The sequence below is a fragment of the Eutrigla gurnardus genome (assembly GCF_963514095.1).
Source record: "Eutrigla gurnardus genome assembly, chromosome: 5".
Lineage (NCBI taxonomy): Eukaryota > Metazoa > Chordata > Actinopteri > Perciformes > Triglidae > Eutrigla > Eutrigla gurnardus.
Window position 1 is genome coordinate 20,570,309 of NC_139919.1, and position 23,591 is coordinate 20,593,899.

Below are 23,591 nucleotides of genomic sequence, written 5' to 3' on the forward strand. Positions count from 1 at the left end.
TGGAAGCAGGCTGAGTATATTGTTTGATTTGAAAATCGCAATAAAACCACCTGCTGGTTGCCCATCCTGCATTTCATATTCACCGGCAGGTACAGAGCAACACATGAATGCAGCCTGCAATATCCTGATACACACATCTCCCATTATTTGGATCCCTGTGATGAGTTCCATCTAAATATCTACTGAAGGTTTTTGCCTTCACTTGTTAGGGAGACTGACTGTGTCCTAAAGAGTTGGAAGTCACTGATTTATAGCCTCAGAGATGCTTCCCCCTAGTTGTCGCTTTCGCTCTAGTTTTCATCTCCCATTGTATGTTCTATCTTCACATTTCTGCCTCCATTATCACATTTGTATAAAAACCTCAGTCAGTTAAGAGTTTGTCATTTAAGGCCATCTTTAGTTGCAGATCGTCTCCTGAATAGCTTCCTGATATCATGCAGCTGCTGAATTGTCCTGTTCACTTCTCATAAAGGAGAATGTATTGAAAATGACTTCCCACATTGAATTGGCCTGTTTCAAGACGCGTGATGCTTTTCCAAGATCTTTCTTTCACAGTGTTTTTCCAGAGTCACTCAAAAGAAAAAGTCTATTTTAGCAATTATTCATAATCTATACACTCAGAAGTTTAATTCTTTTAATACATTGTTTTAATTAATTGCACAATCTCCTCTGGCAATTTATTCACTTGTCTGTCATTTAGAATTGTGTCACATGTTCATTAAAAATAATGGATTTTAAAGCCAACGTCAGCATTAAAGATGATGTAAAGTTACATTGGTATAATCACACTTATATTTAGCATTAGGAGTACATTTGCATGTATGGACTGCCCTCTTGAGGTCCATAATTACAACGTTATAAATTAGTTCGTCATCTTGCTAATGCAGGAGGGGAAGAAATATTACTAAGTGACCATTTAATTACCAAAGTAGTATGACTCTTCATAATCCAAGCCGATTTACAAATAAAAAAAACTGATTGAAATGCGAAAAACCACAGGGATCTCCATCCTGACAGCATCGCCAGACATTATACAAACATTGTGCTACAATTTACGTGTCAGAATTGTGATAAACGAGCTATTTCCTTTTTTTTTTAGTGTCACAAAATATCCTGATGTGCAAATCCCAGTGATATTTGAACTCCTATACACATCATTTGTCAGTATTAAATCTACTGTTAACACTGTCAGTGTGGCAGTTTATGTCGAGCGTCACTTCATCGCACTCTCACTTTCCAGCGCAACTTAGGTGATATTGTCGGAAGTTCCCCAGGAGAGAACAACTTTTATTCCTCCACAGTGTAAAGAGAATTGTTCTAGCTATGTGAGCTGAAAAAAGAACCGACTGATCTTGACAGAAACCTGGTCTGTCAGGCTGTCAGCAATCCTTAACGCTGTTAAAAGAGAAAAAGCCCAAGACAATCAAGTATTACTTCTACCAATGCCCTCTTTGAAAATCTCTTTGTATCCAAAGGCAATATTGATAGATACAACGGTGGTGAAAAGCACCCTTTTGACACTTAAAGGACTCATTGCTTGGCTCCCAGCCTCGGACTACCTGCACTGAATGTTTCCAGTCGGGGGCATATTTAGGGGTGAAGGTAGGGAGGGGGGGTAGCTCTATATGTCTCGCCTCTCACTGCTGCTACCTTCGGCGGACGCACACGGCAGGAAGGACTGTCCATCACACTGTTGTGTAAAGTGATCCTGGGCCGGCCTGCTCCTCTTCACTCTGTGTCTCCCAAGGGGGAAGCTTGAGTTTGCCTACTGGATTCAACCTGCTGTCTGGGGCTCAAAATAGCATTTCAGGAGACTAGTGAAATGCAAGCAAAGGAGACACAGTGACTGACACCTAGGATTTTCTCCCCTCCCCCCCACCCCCTTCCAGCACAATTCCTCCTCTCACCTTGCCTATCCCTCATGGACAGACTCATAAAGCGTTGTGACAAGTGAAAAGCCATGCAAATGTCAAGAAATATCATGCATATGAGAAAAGAAACACGCATTAAGGTATTAGAATAAGAGGAGTTGACAAGATTGGCTGTGTTGAAGGGCAACATGTGCCTCTTACCTATAAAATATTTATCATCATTTTAGCAGTTTGGCTTCATGAGGGGCGACGAGTAGCGTTTTATATCGATACACAGCACCACGAATGTAGGCTGCGTATATATCTGCTATGCTAGTAAAATGGGGTTACTCAGCATCACATTAGCATTACCAGGGTGTCTTTTTTTGTTGCTCCATTTGTACTCTGAGTCAAAATCGCACTACACCCCTTCATCCTGCAGAAAATTATTGTCACTTACAAGGGAGAGGAAATCTAGATCATGCTTTGATCTTTTCCGCTCTCTTTTTTTTTTCCCTTTTTCTTCTTCTCACTTCGCTGAATCACATCCCATTTAAGGATGTAATTTAAACTTCATTATGCATTGTGCGAGCTCAGCCTCGGACTGCCTGGCGATCATCACGGTAACGCAACGGCTGCTCGCTCTCTCAGAGAGAGAGAGAGAGAGATGCACACTTCAAAGTAAAAAAGGTTGTCACAGCTACGGATGGGAGAGATCTCGTCAACATTTTGACGTGACGGTCGGACGCTGCCGGAGCTAGAGTTGTCGAATGGGCAACCCTCATGCTGAGCAATGTCAGAGGCATGTTTTTCATGTCCGACTGTGCTTTAATGAGTCTCGTGTGACCGCTTTATGAAACGGGCGGAAAAGAAATCTGTCCTCACAGGCTGCATGAATGCCTCGCAATTGTTGCTGATTCAAAAACCAGCTTAATTTAATTCCTATTTTTTTAATCAATTCCCCTTTGTCGGCAGGCCGAGAGCTTCAATGGGAACGCTATTGCCTTGCCAATTTAGGAGACCCCTGTAGTGCAGTTTAGGTAGTCATATCTTTTCTACAGGATATTGTTTGACTCATGTAAATGGATGGGAATTTCATGAAGAAGGCAATATTTCAGCTCCCAAAGAGCCATTTGTGGTCCCTTGTTACTGTGGGTATGTATGCATATTCAGCACCAGCTGTACATCGTTTCCTGTGATGGCTGTCACTTTTGCCATACTATGACGGAAATGGCCGCTTGATTTTCAAGGCAGCTGCCTTATGAATATAAGTATGAATATAAGTCAATATCTTGAGGAAGATCATACGCTTGATAAACATTCAGGGGTGGGTGGACCTAAATACACAGTGGGATATGAGTGATGAAATTATATTAGTCATTAAATATATTGCACTGGAATACACACGAGGATCCGGGATTATTATGAGGAGTAAACATATCCACCCTCATTCGTCATCGCGGACTAGAACATTCGAAAAGATATGCAATGTAATTCTGTTGTTCTCCTGAAAAAAAAAAATCTACTGAACAAGGATGTAGTTTAATAATTACACTCCATTAGAAACACTGAAATATCAAAAGTCAATTAAAGCCTGTGTGGCCAAGCATTTAGGAGAGCAATGTGATTGCAGGCGGAAATGATGGAATTTCATTTATTAAAGATACCCGAGAATGGATTAAATGAGTGAACGAGTCCAAAACGTGAGCTATCAAACGCCATGGAGTGACTCCCATAATAACTTACTAAATATGCCACTAATTAACTGGTGGAAGTAGTCAATATTTCATGCTAGCATATACTGGCAGTGAAGGCGTTGCAGAGTATGACTCCTTCATCATCTTCCAATGACCTACTTGGGTTTTTGGCAAATGGGGTTCTTGCCCTTTGGCAAGCATTTGCACATATAAAACAGTTAAAGATTTTGTAGAACAGCGGCACATAAAGCGGCAACCAAACACAAGGAGATGTATTAATGAATAATGCTTAGTGATGGCAGAACCAATCTGCGCCGCATTATCTGTTAAGGCTCTTTATCAAAGGCATCATTCAGCGCAAACGACTTTTCACGTTGGAAAAAAAAAAAACACTCGTCGGGATTCAATTTCACTAATTTGACTGATGGCGGCATCCACGATAAATAATTCCACATTGTTGTCTCCTTTCACAGCAGATCCTCCAAACAGTGCTCTTATCATACTGTGCATGTTTACACACATGGGTGTCCATTAAATATTTGAGAGCTCAATTGTTTACGTTCGTAGCAAATGAGGTTTTCTATTAATAGCTGCTGTAAATTGTGTGTGTGTTGTGTGTGTGTGTGTGTGTGTGTGTTGTGTGTGCGTCTCCATATCAGCTGAAGTCTGGCTGTGGGGTTCAGTTGATGAACACCGCTGCACCATATTGACTGACATTGACTCAGATATGAGTCAAAGTTTTTTTTTTTTTTTCTTCTTTTCATCATATTTTTTAAGCGTTCAAAGCAAATCGTTTTTTGTTGCAACACTCGACTCGACTGCTTTCACACTTCTCAATGGAAATATGAAACGGTTCATTACGGCGACGGTATGAACGCAATGGAATGCGTGAACCGCTGACCTTTTACGTGTCCGCTTACTCAATGGAGGTCATCGGAGGTTAATTGTGCAAACCTGCCGTTAATTTGCTCACAAAGACGTGCGAAGGATGCGGGCTCCTAACTAGTCAGGATGAACGGGTCAAGTTGAAAACAGTTCTCTTTACATGAATGCAATATCATTTTTGTGCATTGACAGTTCATGTTCTGCCTTTCTCTCTTCTTTTTTCCCTTCTTTGTCTCACCTCTCTTGTGGCAGAATCGCTGCTCTAGAAGTGAAGCCCCCATCCACCCCTGAGTATGGACTTGGCAAGCTGGGCCCATGGGCTGCTGGTCTTGCTCGCCTGTGTGGTCTCGCTGTGTCGGGCCCAGGAGAGGGACTACACGGTGAAGGAGGAGCAGCCGGAGAACGTCCGCATCGGGAACCTGCGCAAGGACCTGGACCTCAACCTGGACCCCAACATCAGGCTGTCCTCGCCGCTGCAGTTCAAGCCCGTGTACAAGACGGGCGACGTGCCTTTGGTGAGAGTGGAGGCCAACACCGGGGAGATCTTTACCACCAATCACAGGATCGACCGGGAGAAGCTGTGCTCCGGGGTCTTCGCCGAGAAACGCTGCTACTATGAGATTGAGGTGGCCGTGCTGCCGGACGAGATCTTCCGACTGGTGAAGATCCGATTCCTGATAGAGGATGTAAATGACAACGCGCCGCTTTTCCAGTCGACCGTAATAAACATCTCCATCCCAGAGAACACGGCCATCAACACTCGATACCCAGTGCCCTCGGCGTTTGACCCTGATGTAGGGATCAATGGGATTCAGCATTATGAACTGGTCAAGGTGAGGCTCACTCCTGTTTCATCTCACACAAAGTGAAACATGAATGTTTTTATGTTGCAGGATTAAATTAGTCTTCATTTTGAAACAAGAAGTATTAATCGGGGGGTATTTTTCCCAAACCCACCTTAAAAAGAAAACATTGCTTTCTGTACATGTTAAGGTTCAGGTTGAGTTTTTTATCCAACACCAGGACTGCTACAGTCCCTGAGCACATTCCAGTCATGACTATTTGATATTTACCGAATCGCCAGCTGTAATTAGATAATTCATAATTAAAATCATCCGAGTACCTGGAAGCTGAATTTTCTTGATAGAGGCTATTAATGCATGTCTGCAATGTCATGCCTGAATTAAAAGCCATCTTGTTCTAATTCATTTATTCCAATACGGGAATGAACACTATTGCTAGTGAAACATACGGACCCGAGGCCTCATGTTACTGGTACAGTCTTCCTGTTACTGGTCTGCTTTGCAGTCTTAATAGAATAAAAAGCTTTTAGTAGAATAAATACGCTTTTTGGAAATCCAAGAGCAGAACATTTCCATTTGATAAACTAAAGACTAGGCTAGCATCCCTGCTGGGAGAAAACAATTAGAAAGTGATACAATGAGGACCAAAATATGAGGTGAATTGTCTTTCTTTCATTGTCTTCAAAGCAAGCAGAATAGTAGACAGCACACATATTATTGATGGATTCTGACACACTGCTCCGCCTGCAGCATGCCACCTGTCTACATCAGCTCTGATTGGCTCGGTATTTTAAATCATTAAATCTCTTCAGATTCTTTCTTACCGTATGCTTTGCATGTAATATGACTGAGCTCCTGCGGCATAGGATCCCCTGTAAACCTGCTGTAGAGCTGCAGTGCTGTAGTGTATAGCCATTTAGGAAATTCATTTTGACACGTTGGAAATATGACCTACTTTTTTTCCATGAAGTGGAATATGTCATGAGGCCTACAATGTTTTATGCCCGCCATTAACATTTCCATATGCTTTATTTCATAATGAGAGAAGGCCATAAAGAACGAGATGTTTTCTCCATGTACAGCCGTGTGAGGGAACACGCAGTAGAAAGCGCACACGCAGCAAAAAATAGCATGTTCAATTTCTTGCAACAGGTTACATGTGCTGAACAAAGTCGATTCAAGCAAGTGAGAAGGAGAGCAACTGTGTTATGTTTAATAGGAGTCTCCCGTGGAACCAGGAAAAGCTTTTCTCCATCATCTAATTAAAGCTTTATTAAACCGCAGTGCAATATTCCATGTCGCCATATGGAGTCGGCCCTAAATCCAGAACTGTAGGATGATATCATGCATTCTTCATTTATAGTCTAGACAACGCTCTGTGCTTTGTGGATAGATGGATATCGGAGATGACATGAGCTCTTAAAAACCAAGTGTAATTAAAGAGGGAGACGCGAGCACCGTGGAGGGAAAACACTAAACATAATACATAAAGAAAGGTTAGTGGCTTTTGAGAGTGTGGCTGCAAGACCAAAATGACAAGTCCTTCTTGGAGCCTCAGATGAAGTTAACACTGGGGTGGAATGAAGAGAATCGTCGCTCTCTGTGTCTGCCTCGAATACCAATTTGCATTTTTAGTCCCACTGCCAAGGCCTCTCCAGCGCAATGTCCTGAATTGTTCATGCCTGGAAAATCACCAACCAAATGTTCTGCTCATTATGATGATCATCTGCAATCATTTTCTCTGCCCTTTTCACAACATAAAGCTTTCTAAAACCCTCGCCTAGACTGTGCTTGTATTATCTTTTGCAGAAAAATGTTTCTTAGAGAATCCTCAGTCCCCCCCCCCCCCCCCCCGATTCGGTACTCCTCATTATATTCTCATTGTGCTCAAGATTAATTTCCTTGTGTTCCAGGTTCCGTAAGAGTAAAACACAGGGAGATGCCAGGAACATGTCCAACCTTTGGTATCTTTAAAAAAAAAAATTATTTCAGAAGAGCAGTAGAAAGCCGAGGGTTTAGTGGGGAAGGAATGTGCTAGCATTTCCAAGAATAGCTCTTGGCCGCTAAGCCACCCTTGGACTATCTTTGTTGGTCCTGTGAGATTTGTCTCAGAGGCTCCCTCAGAAAGATAGTTTGCCCAGTTCCCCCTGTGTTGTGCAAGGCGCGGTGCTGAAATTGCTACCATTGTGTAGCACAGTGAGCCGCACTCACTCCACATGTAGCATGCCTGAATTGTCAACAATCACAACAAATGGACGACGCAACTTTGTCCTTTTTCCAAAGCTGAGAGGGACAATGGCCGATTTCATTCAACACGGTGCTCCGGCATCACACGTAATGGTCGGTAATCACACTTTGAGTGAAACTCTGCCATTAGTGTAGTGCAGTGGTGTGCTACGTCACCTGGACTGCAGAGGAAGGCATCCTAAGAAATGGTCAAGGTCAGAGTAAGCAATCACATGCTTGGATGGAGGAGGAGCTCTCATGAAAGCAGATTAGATCACTTTATGTATTCACGGGGACGACTCAGAGGCCGATGCGGAAATATTCTCAAGACCGAAAGGAGATTCCACTGTTGGTTTTGGCTGTTCACGAGCACCGGCCCCTTTTCTTATCCCAGTGGTACGTTTGGCTACAGTTTGCAGCATCACAAGTTGCATCCATGTCAGCATCCTCAGACACATTTTAGGTGGGCGTCTTGTTCAAGTCATTTCATGTCAGTCCATGCTCTACAAAAAAAAAAAAAAAGACTGTTGAAGTGTGTGTGTTGGGCAAATCTGGAGGGCTCTTAGACTTAAACCTTTGCCACTCGGCATTTCTATCTAAAATATACCTACGATTTTCTAAGTGCTCTTTTTTGCTGGTACTCCCAAGTCTGAGCTTGAATAACTTTATACATAAACTGATGCCAACTTTGCATTTGAAGATGCGAAATTTATTCAAGCCCCATTCCCCAAGTAGCAAGAAAATGTTGATTAATGCATTGCCTATAGGCAGTGAATAGGGTTTTTTTGGACTAGAGAGCTCTCTGTCAAGCATTTCCGGTTTTCATTAGCATCCTATTTTGACACATTATCCTCTTCTAAGGGTTGGCAAACATTTCCCAGCTTCTTTTGTCTTAATTATATGCATGAGATCACGGCCAGGGGAAATAGTGGATGAGGGGTGGAGGGATCGAATGAGGGAGGAATGAGAGAGACAGAGACAGAGAGAGAGGGTGAGTTTCTATCAGCATTATAAAGAGGTGCTATAGCTTGTGATGAATAGCCCTCCCCAGTTAGCCCTGTCCATGGGCATCACCGTGACTCGAGCCATCCTGATATATTCACAGCCCAATCTCGGTCTCCTCTTAGTTTTAATAAGGTCATCAACTTGACTGAAAGATGCATCCACTGATCAGCTGCTGTCTACAAAAGCGGGCTTCAGAGTCATCCTTCCCTCATCATCCGCCACCTCTGCTTCCGTCAGTATCCTTTAATGATTTTCATTTAAATTAGCCAACTGTGATTAGATTGTGTATACCACACACATACTCTCATCCCTCTCTGATCATGCCGGTAATCAAAGTTCATGAAGAAACGTACCTATGTCTACGCATGTTAGAAGAATATATGATATAATGTGCCGTTTAGAGTGCTCCATCCTTCTCGCCGAGCCGTAAAGGTTTCCGGCGGATGATTCATGCAAGTATTTGGCCTTTTCTTAGCCTGCCCTAGATCTTATCACAATCCACCTGGCTAATTCTGCATTCAGGAGGACACACAGCCCGAGAGATAGCTTCCTTCAACTTATTGAAATGCGCTGAGTGCTGTCTTGTCAGTTGTAAAATTGTGTGAAACCAAGACAAAAGCATAGAGGAAATGCTGGCTCATAAATCATCGTGCAGCATTCCCTTTGACACATTCCTAACTCAACATCCCACTATTAAATCTGGGCTTTGCCAAATATCCATGTGCAGATACTCGGCTACTGTGCCGAAACTGTGAACTATTCAAACAACTGGGGATTGAGGGAGCTCTGTGTGGATGGAGTAGCGCTTAGCGATAGAGCCCCACAGAATGTTGTCTTGGACCTTTCGGTTATGACAGAAACAGTTCTGCAGTGTGCGTTGTGTTGATCCATTTCTCTACATTGCCACACATGTTTCATATACTGCCCATTGCCACATGACTCTCGCTTGCCAGAGGGATCACAAAATAAGGTCTGATCACAACCGCGGCAAGGGCTGGTTTAAGTAGTTCTGTCAATCACGGACATGTTGACAACATTCCCTCTGCAAGCAGTTTTGCAGAGTACATAATAATTGACATGCTGCAGCTGCACGTTTGCTCGTGTCGGCTACAACGCCGCGTTGGCACGAGGACGGTTCCAGATTTGAAAAACCCCACCGAAGACTGAAATGTTCCTTCCTCGAACAAGGAGAATGCATATATCTTAATCTCATTTGATAGCTGTGCCTAGACAGAGTAATCTCTTCCAACATTATGTGCAGCATGAAGCTTATCTCTTTAAAGAGGATGCTTTTTCTTGTTTTACCATGAAACTACTTCTGACTGAAAGAGCTTCAAAGGGCTTCTTTGTTTCGTAATGTGCATGCGGCTCATTCATGGGCTTGATCTTCTTCTTATTTCCTCCCCCCCTTGCTCTCTCTCTTTCTCCCCCCTTTTTCTGTCACTTGCCTCTCATCCTTCATTTCCTTCCTCTTGCGTCTAATTTGAAAACATTTATGGATCCGGACAATATACCCCCCCACATCGGAAATTGTAAATATCAGTGGTCGTTTTTTTTTTTAAGGTGGAAGGCAATTACTCTTAACAGTCGGTGCCAGCTCCCCTGGTTTCTCGTGGGGATTACTTATGCATTTGTTTTCATTTTCCTCCAGCTAGATTTAGCCCTTCTTGAGCAAAAAAGGAAAAAAAGAAGCCTTTCTAATATGCAGGTTTTTCACTCCCTTCTCTTAATCTGCGGTGATCTGGTGTTGCAGTGTATATAAGTGGGAGCTCATTGTTGTGTCTCCACTTCTAGTGTTCTCTCTCCCATCATGAAGTTGAATAGTTGCAGGGCTGCCTGCTTTATTTTAACTTGAGAGGAAGATAGGAAGGTAGAGTGGAATCTCATTCTAGTGAAGGCAGAAAAAAGGTAGAGTCTAAAGAGGGAAATGTATCCTCTCAAACAGTAGTTGCTAGGAGAGGTGGAGGAACTACGGCGATTGTTCATACTCGTACGGGTAGAATTGATTTGCTATGTATTGTGTAGTGTAAGTAGGAAATGAGTAAACGATTAGCATTTTTGAAAATGTCGTTGATTAAGCGGTGTTGAACTGAGATGAGCAGAGCAGAGCCAAGAACCAGCTGCCTTGTTTAAAATGACCTGGGCCAATTTATTTGCTTGTGACATTCATCACTGCCTAAAGTCTGATCCAAAGATCCTTCCTAAGACAAAAAAACAGGATGAAGAACAAATTATCATACATCACCATGATTTGTCCCTTTCTTTGTTATTACCCAAGTGAAAATGTGATCCTCAAGTCATATAAGGAAAAACAATCAAGATTTATGTGCTGTTCACATGAATAAAAATGAATACTATGAGAACAAACCTAACTCAAAGTGTCGTCTTGTGTTTGCAGAGTGTCAGCGAGTTTGGTTTAGACATCATCGAGACACCTGAAGGGGACAAGTGGCCGCAGCTCATCGTCCAGCAGAACCTGGACCGCGAGCAGAAGGACACCTTCGTCATGAAGATAAAGGTGGAGGACGGCGGCAACCCCCCCAAGTCCAGCACCGCCATCCTCCAAGTGACCATCTCCGACGTCAACGACAATCGTCCCGTCTTCAAGGACAGCGAGCTGGAGGTCACCGTGCCAGAGAACGCCCCCGCAGGGACGTCGGTTGCTCAGCTCCACGCCTCGGACGCGGACCTGGGATCCAACGCGCAGATCCACTTCGCCTTCAGCAACCAGATCTCCGCCTCGACCAAGCGCCACTTCACCATCGACGGCTCCACGGGGCTGATCACCGTGAAGCAGCCGCTGGACAGGGAGGTAACCCCTGTTCACAAACTCATCGTCCTCGCCAGCGACGGCAGCTCCACCCCCTCCAGAGCCACGGTGATTGTTAATGTAACGGACGTTAATGACAATGTGCCCTCCATAGACACTCGCTACATTATCAACCTGGTTAACGGGACCGTTCTGCTGTCTGAGAACGCGCCTCTCAACACCAAAATTGCACTCATCACTGTCACTGACAAGGATGCCGATCTTTATGGCAAAGTAGCGTGCTACACTGACCACGACGTCCCGTTCCGATTGAAGCCCGTCTTTAATGACCAGTTCTTGCTAGAGACGGCCGCCCCCCTAGATTACGAGACGACTCGAGAATATGCAATTAAGATAGTGGCCTCGGATAGGGGGACGCCTCCTTTGAACACTTCCGCTATGGTTTTAATTAAAATCAAGGATGAGAACGACAACGCACCCATCTTCCCCCAGCCGGAAATCCAACTTTCCATCCCGGAGAACAATGACCCTTCGACACAGTTAATAAAAATCAGCGCCACTGACGCAGACAGCGGACATAATGCCGAGATTATTTATACGCTCAGTCCTGATGCACCTGACGGTTTTAACATAGACCGACGCTCAGGAATTCTCTCCGTTGGCAAGCGGCTGGACAGAGAGAAACAGGAGAGGTACTCATTCACTGTCATAGCGAGGGACAATGGCTCCACGTCCCTGCAGAGCAATGTCACTGTCAGGTTAATCGTCCAGGACCTTAATGACAACAGCCCGGCTTTCACACACCCCGAGTACAACTTCTATGTGCCTGAGAACCTGCCCCTCTACGGAACCGTGGGCTTAATCACAGTGACGGACGCAGATGCCGGAGATAACGCCATCATAACCCTGTCCGTTTTGAACGGGAAAGATAATTTCATCATCGACCCCCAAACCGGTGTGATCAAACCTAATATAACCTTCGATAGGGAGCAGCAGAGCTCCTACACCTTCATGGTCAAGGCAGTTGACGGAGGGCAACCTCCGAGCTCCTCCTACGCCAAGGTCACTATCAATGTAGTCGACGTGAACGACAATCGGCCCGTGTTCGTCATCCCGTCCTCCAATTACTCATACGACTTAGTGCGGACCGCCACCACCACCGGCGCTGTGGTCACCAGAGTGTTTGCCATTGACAATGACACGGGTATGAACGCTGAGCTGCAGTACAGCATCATCAGCAGCATCATCATCACATCTAGGGTCTCCCCTCGAGGTCTCTTCGCCGTCGACAAAACGACGGGTAACATAACACTGCAGGAGAAAATAGTGGCTGCTGATCACGGGCTGCATAGGCTGGTAGTCAAGGTGAAAGATCTAGGTCAGCCCGAGTCGTTGCACGCCATCGCGCTCATTCACCTGTTTGTCAATGACACTGTGTCAAATGCCACCTTCATCCAGGAGCAGCTGCGAAAAAGCATGGAGACACCCTTGGATCGTAACATCGGTGACAGCGAGGTGACGCCTCAAGCCAACGGATACGTGATCGTCGTCATAGCGATCATAGCGGGGACCATGACCGTCATCCTGGTGATATTCGTGACCGCCTTGGTGCGCTGCCGGCAGACGCCCAGGCACAAGGTGGTGCAGAAGGGCAAGCAGAGTGGCGAGTGGGTGTCGCCCAACCAAGACAACCGTCAGATCAAGAAGAAGAAGAAGAGGAAGAAGCGATCCCCCAAGAGCCTCCTCTTGAACTTTGTGACAATAGATGAATCCAAGCCCGACGACCCCACCCACGAGCATGTAAACGGCACGCTGGATCTCCCTGTGGAGCTAGAGGAGCAGACCATGGGGAAGTATAACTGGGCCACCACGCCCACCACCTTCAAACCCGACAGCCCAGACTTAGCCAAGCATTACAAGTCCGCGTCCCCCCAGCCCACGTTTCAAATCAAACCGGAGACTCCAGTAGCCCCAAAGAAACACCATGTGATCCAGGAGCTCCCCTTGGACAACACGTTCGTGGTGGGCTGCGACACACTCTCCAAGTGCTCATCGACTAGCTCCGACCCGTACAGTGTCTCAGAGTGCAACTGTCAGGGGGGATTCAAGACTGCGGGGCAAATCACCACCCGACAGGTAATTCATGACTTCCTTTTTAAACCCACCCACACTAGTCCCCATTCACACTCCCCTTGCTGTCCCATGGTAGGTGATGTGAAAGGGGGAGGGTGGCAGCATGGAGCCAGGGGGTTTTCCCACACAGACCATGACCACGTCTACATGAATGTCATTTGCACTTGAAAAATGAAAAGAAAACAAAAGCATAATTTGTCACAATTAATACAGCAAACCAGTCGCTGTGCCGTTTTTTAATTCATGTATTCACCCTCCTTCATAAGCACTCATAATTGCATAATCATTTCCGAAAACACATGCGCAGGTTAATTTCATATTCAAAAGCTTGAATAATGGCAGCGGTGCAATTATGATGGCTAGCTATTTTAAACTCCGAGTCTGAGTGGTTGGTGGCAATGTCGAGCCAGATTTAGAAGAGCCTGGGATAGGCGGCGATGATTGACCTCGCTACCGATGGATTTGAGGTCAAGGACGAATGACGCTGTGTGCTAACACATTTTGACTGACATGTTTAAACAAGGCACAGCAATATGAATAAATATGGAAGCCACAGTAACAGTTCATCAGGTATTCATATGGACAAAAAGTGTGAAACACAAAAAAACAAAACAAAAACGAGACAAACAGTCCAACTTTTGTTGTTGTTGTAGATTTTGTCCTTAAAATATTAAGTGCTTTGCCAGTGAGACTTTGTGTGGAGAGAAGCTCATTTGAATGCCAAGGTACAGCAAAGGGCTTACGATTCCGTAAGAGATATGTGCCAAATGCGAAGTGCCCCAATAAATAAAAGCTGGCGAGGGAAATAAATGTAAATCAGAGGTAAGAAGAGGTGGCCTTGCTCAGTGCTGACAGCCAGAGCAGAGCACTGTGGGGAAGACTGAGCACTTCTTGGGGGAAGGAGGGGGGTCACGGGGATCAAGGTGACGCAGAGCCTTGAGACCAATATACTTAAACACCAAGGGAGCAGAAGTCCATAAAAAGCCTGCTTGGCCGATGTTGCATTTAGCCCATAAATGCTCTACTTTAATGGCCCCAATTATTGTTATAAATGGCATATGTAGATACGCATTCTTTACATTCGTTAGTTTACGTCACACAGAAAGGGGCTGTAATGACATCACAACAAGGGTTTGATGCTGTGGTGTTGTAGTATGTGTTAGAGAGGACACTATCACTGTATCCTGGATACATGGCAGAGCATGCTACATGTTGATATTAGACCTGCTAACACCGGCACGGTGGAACTAATCAAGGCTGACTAGTCCGTGCATGGGGTAGAAATGTATTCATACCGATACGTGTGGATCCATGTTTCCCCTCAGTGTCAAACATCCAGTTGAATTTGTTGTTTTTCAACCATTTTCATTTTTATTCCTTTATTATTATTTTTTTGAGGGTTTGGTTGGTTGTTGCATTGGCTTTTGTTTTTGTTACTGTTTTGATCATAATTATCACAACTGCCATTCATCCAAATTCTGGGTCAATTTCATGATATTGCATCAATAATTGATTTTGTTTGATGAGGTGCTTGCTTTTTGTTTTGTGTCTAGCCTCATATCGTGCACAGTTTTCAGATCTTTGGTTCGTGTCTGTCTTTTTTCCCGCTCCCCGTACGCTTCTGTGTGACATCTAGCAAGCGTTCAAATTCCACATGGCATAGTTTTGATGAATGACTGTTGATCCCGCAAAGTATTGTGCCTCGGATAATTTATGAAGACACCCACACAGAGTTGATAGTCATTCCCTTCATCCACCTTTTATTTGAAATCCTGGTTAAAAGCTATCTGCCACGGTACATTATACATAAGCCAGCTACATGCCCTTGGTACCAAAGATTAAATTCATAATGTGTTTATACGACACACTGACGAATTGTCAGAATGATTTCTCCCCTCTTACCGGTAGTGACTGCCCTGAAATATGCAGAGATATTCAGCCTGTTCAACAATTCAAAATTATTATTATCATCCTTCATGAATTTTATGCATCAGGGACTTCAATTGATTTCCACTTATGTTGCTGATCAGAGTGGAGTATTTTTGTCGAAATCATTTAAAATCAATGAATATATAATTAGTAAACATCCTACCTAATCTCCAGGCCCTGTTTGAAACCGTTTATTTCTGAGGTATACCATATACTGTATCTATCCGTTTCTTGAAGAGAGGTCAGGCTCAATCGCTTTAATATTCTCCGATTTCAAAGCCATGTGCTCCCCGAATCTGAATGTTATCAAGTAAAATATGTCCTCATCAGTTCTACTCATCAACCATATATTCAGTGATGTTAAGCTGATAATACATAATTCTTTTCCTGTCCCCTTGAGCAATTGACAAGTGATGCCTCCCACTTTAGACATTAGATTTCCCACCAGTTTTAAGTGAGCTTATTTAAAGCCTGTGTCATGGAAAAAAAAAAGCCAGAGCTTTGCCTGGTGAGAATCGGTGGCTGCAAAGGTTAATTAAATGCACTATAGGGTTAATCACTCGTAATACAGTATGATTAAAATCACTGTAATTAGGTTTCAAATGAGGCTGATAAGAAAGAAGAAGAAAAAAAGGCAGCCGTCCTTTAAGATTATCAGCGATGCCACGTTCCATCCTTGGGCGAGTCGCATTCCTCAGGATCTGAAGTGATGTGACAATAGATGACCAACTGTCCTGTTTGTTGGAGCTATTATAATTCCTTCCCTGCTTGATCTCATCTTCGTGCTCCTTTAAAAGGAAAATCTGTGTTCAAAGTCTAAAAGAGAAGACACGAAAAAATATCACTCCTTCAAAAGTTGTCTCTTTCATCTGAGTAGGTAAACAAACAACAAAGATTATATTTGTCCACTCGAGAATATGTAGAGATTATTTCAAATGTGGCTGTTAAAACAAACGCCGCATTTGGTCTGTCAGAGCCAGCGATTGAGTCTCTCTTGAGCCTAAACCCTAATACCCGAAGTCCAGAACTAAAGATCACAGGCAGGTTGTTGTGTTTTCCTTTTCGGTTCACAAGAGTGACAGATGGTGCTTTAGTGCCTTTGTAGTGATCACTCAATGCCCCCACACCACCCGCTCGACCTAAAGCGGAGGGGCGCACAGGAGGAGATGATTACAGTTGAAGGTCACCAAAATGTTTTCAGGGACTTTACAAATGTAGCTGATAAAGAAAAAGACTTCAGAGACCACAGATTTGTGTCACCATATGGCTACATTATACAGCGAGGGCTGTAGTTTTGCAGACGCGAAACACCTCCCCCCTTCCCTCACCTCTCTCCTCGGTTTGTACGCATCTCATCATTTTCTTTTAACCCCCTGCCCCGTGATAGCAGAGGTCAGTCTGCCTCCAGTGATGAGGAGCTCTTGTGAGTGTATGTGCTCTAGCAGAGGCAGATCAAATGAGTTGCCACCCTGCTTGAGTGATCTCAGACATCGCTGTGAATATGCAGGGACTAAAAAAAATGTCAAACGCGTTCTTTTGTTTGGCCCGTAATTCTGTGCCCACGGGGTCACTGCTTAACGAAAGAGTGTCACATACGCACACATTGCAGTTTGATACAATTAGACCACGACTGTTCTGCCTACTTTATAATGCAATGTATAATGTTCATTCAAAAGAAATCCCACCATAAATGCACTGGATAACGTGGACACAATACTTGCATGCCGTCATTTATTTGTGTGGGCAGATGTATGGGCTTTTCACACCAGCCACCCAGGGTCTGATGACAAAGTGCTTGTGCTGACTCATAGTGGGTGCATAGCCAGCAGGTAGAAGCCACGATTTCAAAAAGGCTAACTAGGCTTGTTAATCAAATCTAATGCCGGTATTAAATCCTCGCGACTGATTTAAGGCATTACTTTTTTTTATTTTCTCATCATTCTTTTTTTTTTTTTTCTTCAGTTGAGTCATTGCATCTGTGCATCACTGTGCCTTTGCTAATGTAAAGCACAATCAGGTCAGGTTCTTCTTGCTTCAGATATTGGCAGACGTGTTGCTTATTCTTTTTTGTAGGAACAGCAAAAATGTCATATTCTGTACATATCAGAGGACCCCACTGGCAAGGGTCGGAACGAAAGAGTGGGCCTAAATTGATCCAAATGGCTTTTTGAGGGGGAATGAAGAGTGCTGCACTAGTGTGGTGGGAGACAAAAAAGACAAATTGGGAGTGATAATTGGATAAGATTGCATGCTCTGATAAGTACAGGAAAATGCACAAGCGTGTGACACTTGTAGCATTCTTCAAGGAAACCTGACAAGATAATGACTTGATTGCCAGTCGTGCCTTGAAGAATGCTTTTTTATCCCCCCCCCCACCCCTCTTTTTTTTGTTAATCTTCTATACTCTTTTCGGCGATTTTTTTTTAATTCAGTGTTCAGCGTAGCCTCACACTGATAAGGCTACTTAGGCTGCTCAGAGCTCAATGATATTTTAACTACAATCTCCCTATATCTGTCTGTCTCTCTATATTTCAGGAGACGGCACTGAAACCACCACACTATGGCACACTCTGTGGCACAGGTACAGCTCGCTCCCACAGGATTAAAATCAATCTCTAGCTCCCACTACCTAAAGCGAGAAAAAAAGAGAGAAAAGAGAGAGAGAGTGAGAGAGAGAGAAAGAGAGGGCTGAGGGAGGAAAGAAGGAAGGCGAGAACTGAAGAGGTGAAACAAGTACTTTACTGTCTCTACAGCCTCTAACCCCACCTCTTCATGCAATCGAGAGAAAAGATGAACTTCTTGGGTGGGGGTGGGGGTGGGGGGCTGCTTCATGTTGCCTGGCTGCTGAAACTGACAAAGCCGTTGGAAGTTTGAAATGCTTTATTGATTAGTATGCTATTACTTACCTGTGTCAGTGAGGACGATACTGTATGCCCTGACCCTTCCTTGAGAAAAGGTCCCTCTCCAGCACCCGCTCTGTAAAATAGGTGTCAAATACAGTCAGTAGATCTGTAAAGTATGTTTATATGTATGTATGTCACAGAGTTGATGGTGTTTATATTTATTGATTCCATTTTCTTTGCCTTGTTTTTTTCAAAACTGCCTGGTGGCCATTTTATTTTTCGTACTTATTTTTTTGGTCTCATTTTGACATTGCTTTCTCTGGGCTTGCTCATGGATCTTATGACTTATAGTGTATTTATGCTGCACGGCCTACAACCTGTAGGCTCCCCGTCGGTACCCAGCCCACATCACAGTGCACCTTTTCTGTCCCACTTCTGAAGCCACCGATCACATTGTTAGTGAGGAGCGCGGCTAGCGCTACAGGAAATATGCATGGCCCCCACAAGGCGAGTGCTACCGATCGCCCATGCTGTTCTAAACAGTGGGATCGGGATGGTAGGACAAGTTTAATACTTTGAGCTAAGCCACAATCACAAGGGACTAACTGCTGGGGTTATAATCAAAAGCTGTTTATGTAGGGCAGATTTGAAAAAGCACTGAGCCTGACCTTTTGTGTTTCACTTTCAATTCGGAAGTGATTTAACCTGTGAGAATAATAATAATAATAATCCTCAGGCAGTCTTTAAAGTTGTTAGGCTTAAGCAAAAAAAAAAAAAAAAATGACTTGACTTTGTGCACTTATTTATACCGTCGAAAATACATTTTGTGAACATCGAACACCAAATTGAAAAGGTAATCCAGGCTTCAGTCTAAAAAAAAAACAGCAATAACTTCACATTTGGCAGAAAATCCACGATGGTGCACTTACTACTTCTGAGGCGTTTTATTCAGAGCATCGTTTTGCTTCTACTGTTTCTACACCTATAGAATCACCATGGTACAACGCGTCCTGGCTAGATTAATTTCTACAGTATACACCGATAAATGGCTTGATGGGTTAGCGGCATTGTTGTTCAATAGTCCTGTTCATTGGTAAGCTAAAGACTACTTTGATAGGTAAGGCATAAACGACACCTACAGTACATACAGATAACCGCAGAATTAGAGTCATTAAAATAGACATAGCCTGTGTATTCAATTGGAAATGTACAGATGGACTGAACCAGAGGCTCTTTCCCTTCTTCTGAGAGACTATATATAGTAAAATGAATTTACTGCACGGACTGGAAGCCTTTTTGATTTTTGTTTCAGCCTTAATATGTCAAGGTTCCACCGACTATGTCTATTTTAAAGCTTTTAATTTGATGTGAGTTGCCTCTTTGTGAGGCAGGTTGTTTTTATTGAAGGAGGTATATTCATGTAATTATGGTATCAAATGTATTCACTACTGCGTAGGAGCCACCGTATGAAATATACATAGCATCCTAGCACTGTGTAATGATTAGATTTGCCTGATCTTTGGGGAAAAGAAAAAAAAAATACTCTACATGGGGAGAGCTTTTTTCCTTGTAAAGGGAGACAGACAACCTCACTTTTATTCAATGTGAAGTACAATATGCACCTTACATGATCTTTGTAATTGACTTTGATTTGCCAGTGTGGAGAAAACTGTAAATGTTTTGTTTATGTATGTGTGCGCTTCTGAAATTTATTAAAGTCTTTTGCATTGTATTGCACATTTTGACGACTCTTCTTATTCATTGCTTTTGCGCATCCAATATTAGTCAGTTCAGTTTTCTGGACATTATTCTGTATCAGCTTCATGAGAACAGTGAGACAAAAAAGAATTATTAAAAAAAAAAATACATTTAGTAGAATAATCATTTGTTTATCTCATATACAGTTAGCCAGGAGCAGTATGTGTCAAACAGGCGGGTGGGCTGTGTGTGGCTGTGCTGGTCTGGAGACCATTAATTGGCTCATTTCAAACTGCCCATACCTCCTACAGTTTGCGACAATGTAGCATTTAAGGAGACCGTGATGGAGAAATGGTGTAGATATACATCGCTCATTAGGAACAGATTACAGATAAAAAACAAAAAGTTATGGAAATTTGGTGGGAGCACATCCTTTGAAGTGCACAGACAGAAAACAGCAGAAGGAAAAGCTTTTTTTGGAACAACACAGTTTTCCCCTCTGTTTCTCCTCCATGAGGGCTGATAATGATCATTTGATAATGATAACCCCGCTATTATGATGTACAGTAGTACACAAACACGTGGTTTTACACATCTGAGAGGAAGATTGATGCTAGAGGGTGCAATAACCGGTGCCCTAACATTGTGTTATGCGGTGTTTATGCGGATTTGATCCAAAAATACAGACTTGAAAGGCATAAAACAAAGCAAGAGTAGAGACAACAGAAAATGTTTAATTGCTTATCAAAGTTTCTCCATATTTTAAAACTGAGAAAGAGCTAATCAGTTCCCTCGGGGAAAGTGTCCTCGGTGATTTGAGAAAACAGTGCACAGTCAAATAGAGCATTCTCGTATGGAGGGTGCATAAATGTCAGCCTATTAATAGATAAATGTAAACCTCCTAAACGCCTTGTTCTTACTTCAAAAAAGGGTAGATCATAAGGTAGTTGTATCTCTTTGAGCTAGATAAATTATGATTTGATTTTTTCGTGTTATGCATAATTAAGTAATGAAATGTTTCAAATGAGCCATAAACAAATGCTAGTAATAAAAAAAGCCTCCAACAAAGCCACAGCATTAATGAGTCTTAACATTTGCCTTAACAAGATAGAGTAGGCGATAAATGGATTTTATCTTCTGCTTCGGAGTGCAAAGTCAAAGGTGAGAAGGAAGGGATGGCAGGAAAGGAAGAAAAAAGATTCAGTGGAGTTGTTGGTCTAGTTTATAACAGAAAATGTCTTTGTCCTTGGAACATATTTGTTGCTGCCCCTCTGTTCCCGCAGAAATGTGCAGTTGTTACGGCTCTCAGCAGGCGCTCGCGATTTCGGTCCGCTTGCATTAAGTGCATTCGCCGTGTTTTTACACTCTATAAAACGACTTTTAAAGGTTGTCCTGTGGCTGTAGTACAGTATGTCACTGAGGGAAGTGATTAGAGTTTTTTTCTTCTCGACATACTGATTCTTGATTTATAAAGACTCGGCATTAAATGTCATCTAACAGGCCAGGAAGCTACTTATATGTAGAGTTTGATTACATGTAATGCAATGAAATGTCGGGCGACATCAACCAGCACAGAGAAGCTTACACAGACACAAGCAGCAATTTATTGTGCTGTGGTGCTGAGGCTATCCATATGGTCTTCATTTATTATTTTTTTTCCTCCAACTTCCACATTTCATTATTTACAGTATGGCTATGGGGCTTTTCAGTAAAGCTGGTTATACACAGTAGTTTCCTGTAATATACAATCGTTAGACGTCATCTGCTGTTATCCAGCATGTTTACGACCGGTAATGAAGGATAACTTCTAAGATGAATAGGAAACCACAGATGAAGTTTCTTAAAAAACAAAAGGGATCAGTGCTGAAAGCCCGTTGACTTTCCACAACCTTGAGAATGCAATCAGTACATCACCCCCCATGTTATCAATTCTTCCTCTCTGATAAATGTAACATAAAACTGGAACCCATTTGTTATTCATATGGATAACATTGCAATGGAGCTATCAAGATGGCGAAACCCATTTTTTTCTTTACAATACATTGATTTTACAAGTCACTTGCATTTTCCGCTGAGATCACAGTCATCCGCTGCAGATGGTGTAGAATGACAATTCCAGATTCCAGATTGTTTAAATAAAGGATCACTGCAGCTTCTGTCCCGGCTAACTTTTTAAACTGAGCTGCACTATTTTCTTTTATGTTATTTCTCTAAACCATTATTAAATCAGTAAATTGAAAGTTGGTTTGTATTTGTTTCTCCCTCTTTACAAGTTATGAATTTGATGATTCCGGCAGCCAAATCCTCACACAACTGTGTTTCCAGTGGTGACAACAGATACGGTCAAATTCAAAGAGGCTTTATTGGCATGAAAGTTCCAATAACATTGTTGCCAATTCCCCAAAAATACAATTTGGATGACATGCAATAACATTTTTTAAAAAGTAAACAACAATAAACATCAATATTTATATTAACAGTATATCCTTAGGTAGTATATGTGTGCGGGCTGATGAATGGTTTATGTTCAGGGAAGGATGAAGGGGTACAGCAGCCATATTGAAATTAATCTCCAGTGAACAGTAATATTATATTGTATGTAGGAACAGAATCACTCACTCAGCAGCCATCTCTCCTATAAAGTGGTGCAGGTATGAGTCCTAAAACCTGGGAATGAGTCAGCATTGCCTTATTGGAAGTCAGTGTTTTTTTTTTTAATGTTTAAAAAAATCTGTGGTTAATCTGTGATTAACACACTTAAGATATTTAAACATTCGGTTGTTCTATGATATAATATACATCTGCGAATATCCCTCTTATTAATTTTGAGGCTTGTATGTGTTTTTGAAAAGACGGTTACTAATAAGTGACTATATCCTACTAGCTACTACTGTCATCCCATTTCCAAAGATCACATTACACTGCACTGAATATTTTTAGATAATTTACTGTCCCTAAGGTTGTGGCATGTTGATTGTTGAGTATTTTGAATTTTGAGAGGTACATTTTATTTCACTGAATGTTTTGCATTTGAAAGTGGAATTAGCGAGCTACATAGCTAACTAGCCTGACTAATAAATGACACATTGCTATGGCCAGACGAGTGACAACATTCCAAACACCAAAGCATGGTGGAATTAGGACACTAGCTAGCTAGTTAGCCAGCTGTGAAATGACTGGAATTCAACAATGTCATCCACTGACTCATGTTTGTGCGTTTGTCAGAGCGCAGGAAAGCATGTTGCGATAGCAAGATAATCCTGCAGTCTCAGCACAGTAGTGCTAGCTAGTATCGCACTGGGCGGGCTAGGTGCTACACGAAAACAAAATAAAGCAGCTTGTAGCTTTCAGTGCTAACAATACTCACAGTGTAAACGATGGCAAACTTAATGACTTAATGACTTAATGGTAACCATTTGAGCACCAGGCGGTTGACTATGCTTATGTCACAAAGTCATTGGCCCTAAAATCGTAATCATTTATGAGCGGAGTGCGGAGCCTAGGCTGTGAGTACTACGAACTGGTGTGTCCCGGCCCGTCTATGTCAAAAATAAATACGATAAATGCTTAAAATTGATCATTTGATGCTCAGGCTGTCTATGGGGATGTGTTGGTCAGTTAGCAAGGAGGAAGCATTCTCGGGGTATGATGTGGAGTTGTCCTGAAGCGATACTGACTTCCTAAGCAGGGGCTATTTATGCATGTGCTGTGCAGTGGAGCAGGAAACAAGAAGATGCTGTCTTTCTGTTGCA

At 42.8% G+C, this 23,591-nt stretch overlaps 1 protein-coding gene across 3 annotated transcripts in view; it reads left to right on the forward strand.

The window, feature by feature from the left end:
• The first annotated feature begins 4,684 nt into the window (after positions 1-4,684).
• pcdh11 (protocadherin 11) overlaps positions 4,685-23,591 on the forward strand; it is a 112,309-nt gene continuing 93,402 nt past the window's right edge. For 2 of the 3 annotated variants that reach the window (XM_084010532.1, XM_084010533.1), the window contains exons 1-2: positions 4,685-5,265; positions 10,865-13,372. In XM_084010532.1, the coding sequence (XP_083866658.1) occupies positions 4,726-5,265; positions 10,865-13,372 (3,048 nt within the window). In that variant the 5' untranslated portion in view covers positions 4,685-4,725. Of the gene's footprint in view, positions 5,266-10,864; positions 13,373-17,833; positions 19,874-23,591 lie in introns of those variants that run through there. The other variant, XM_084010534.1, reaches the window with a different exon arrangement.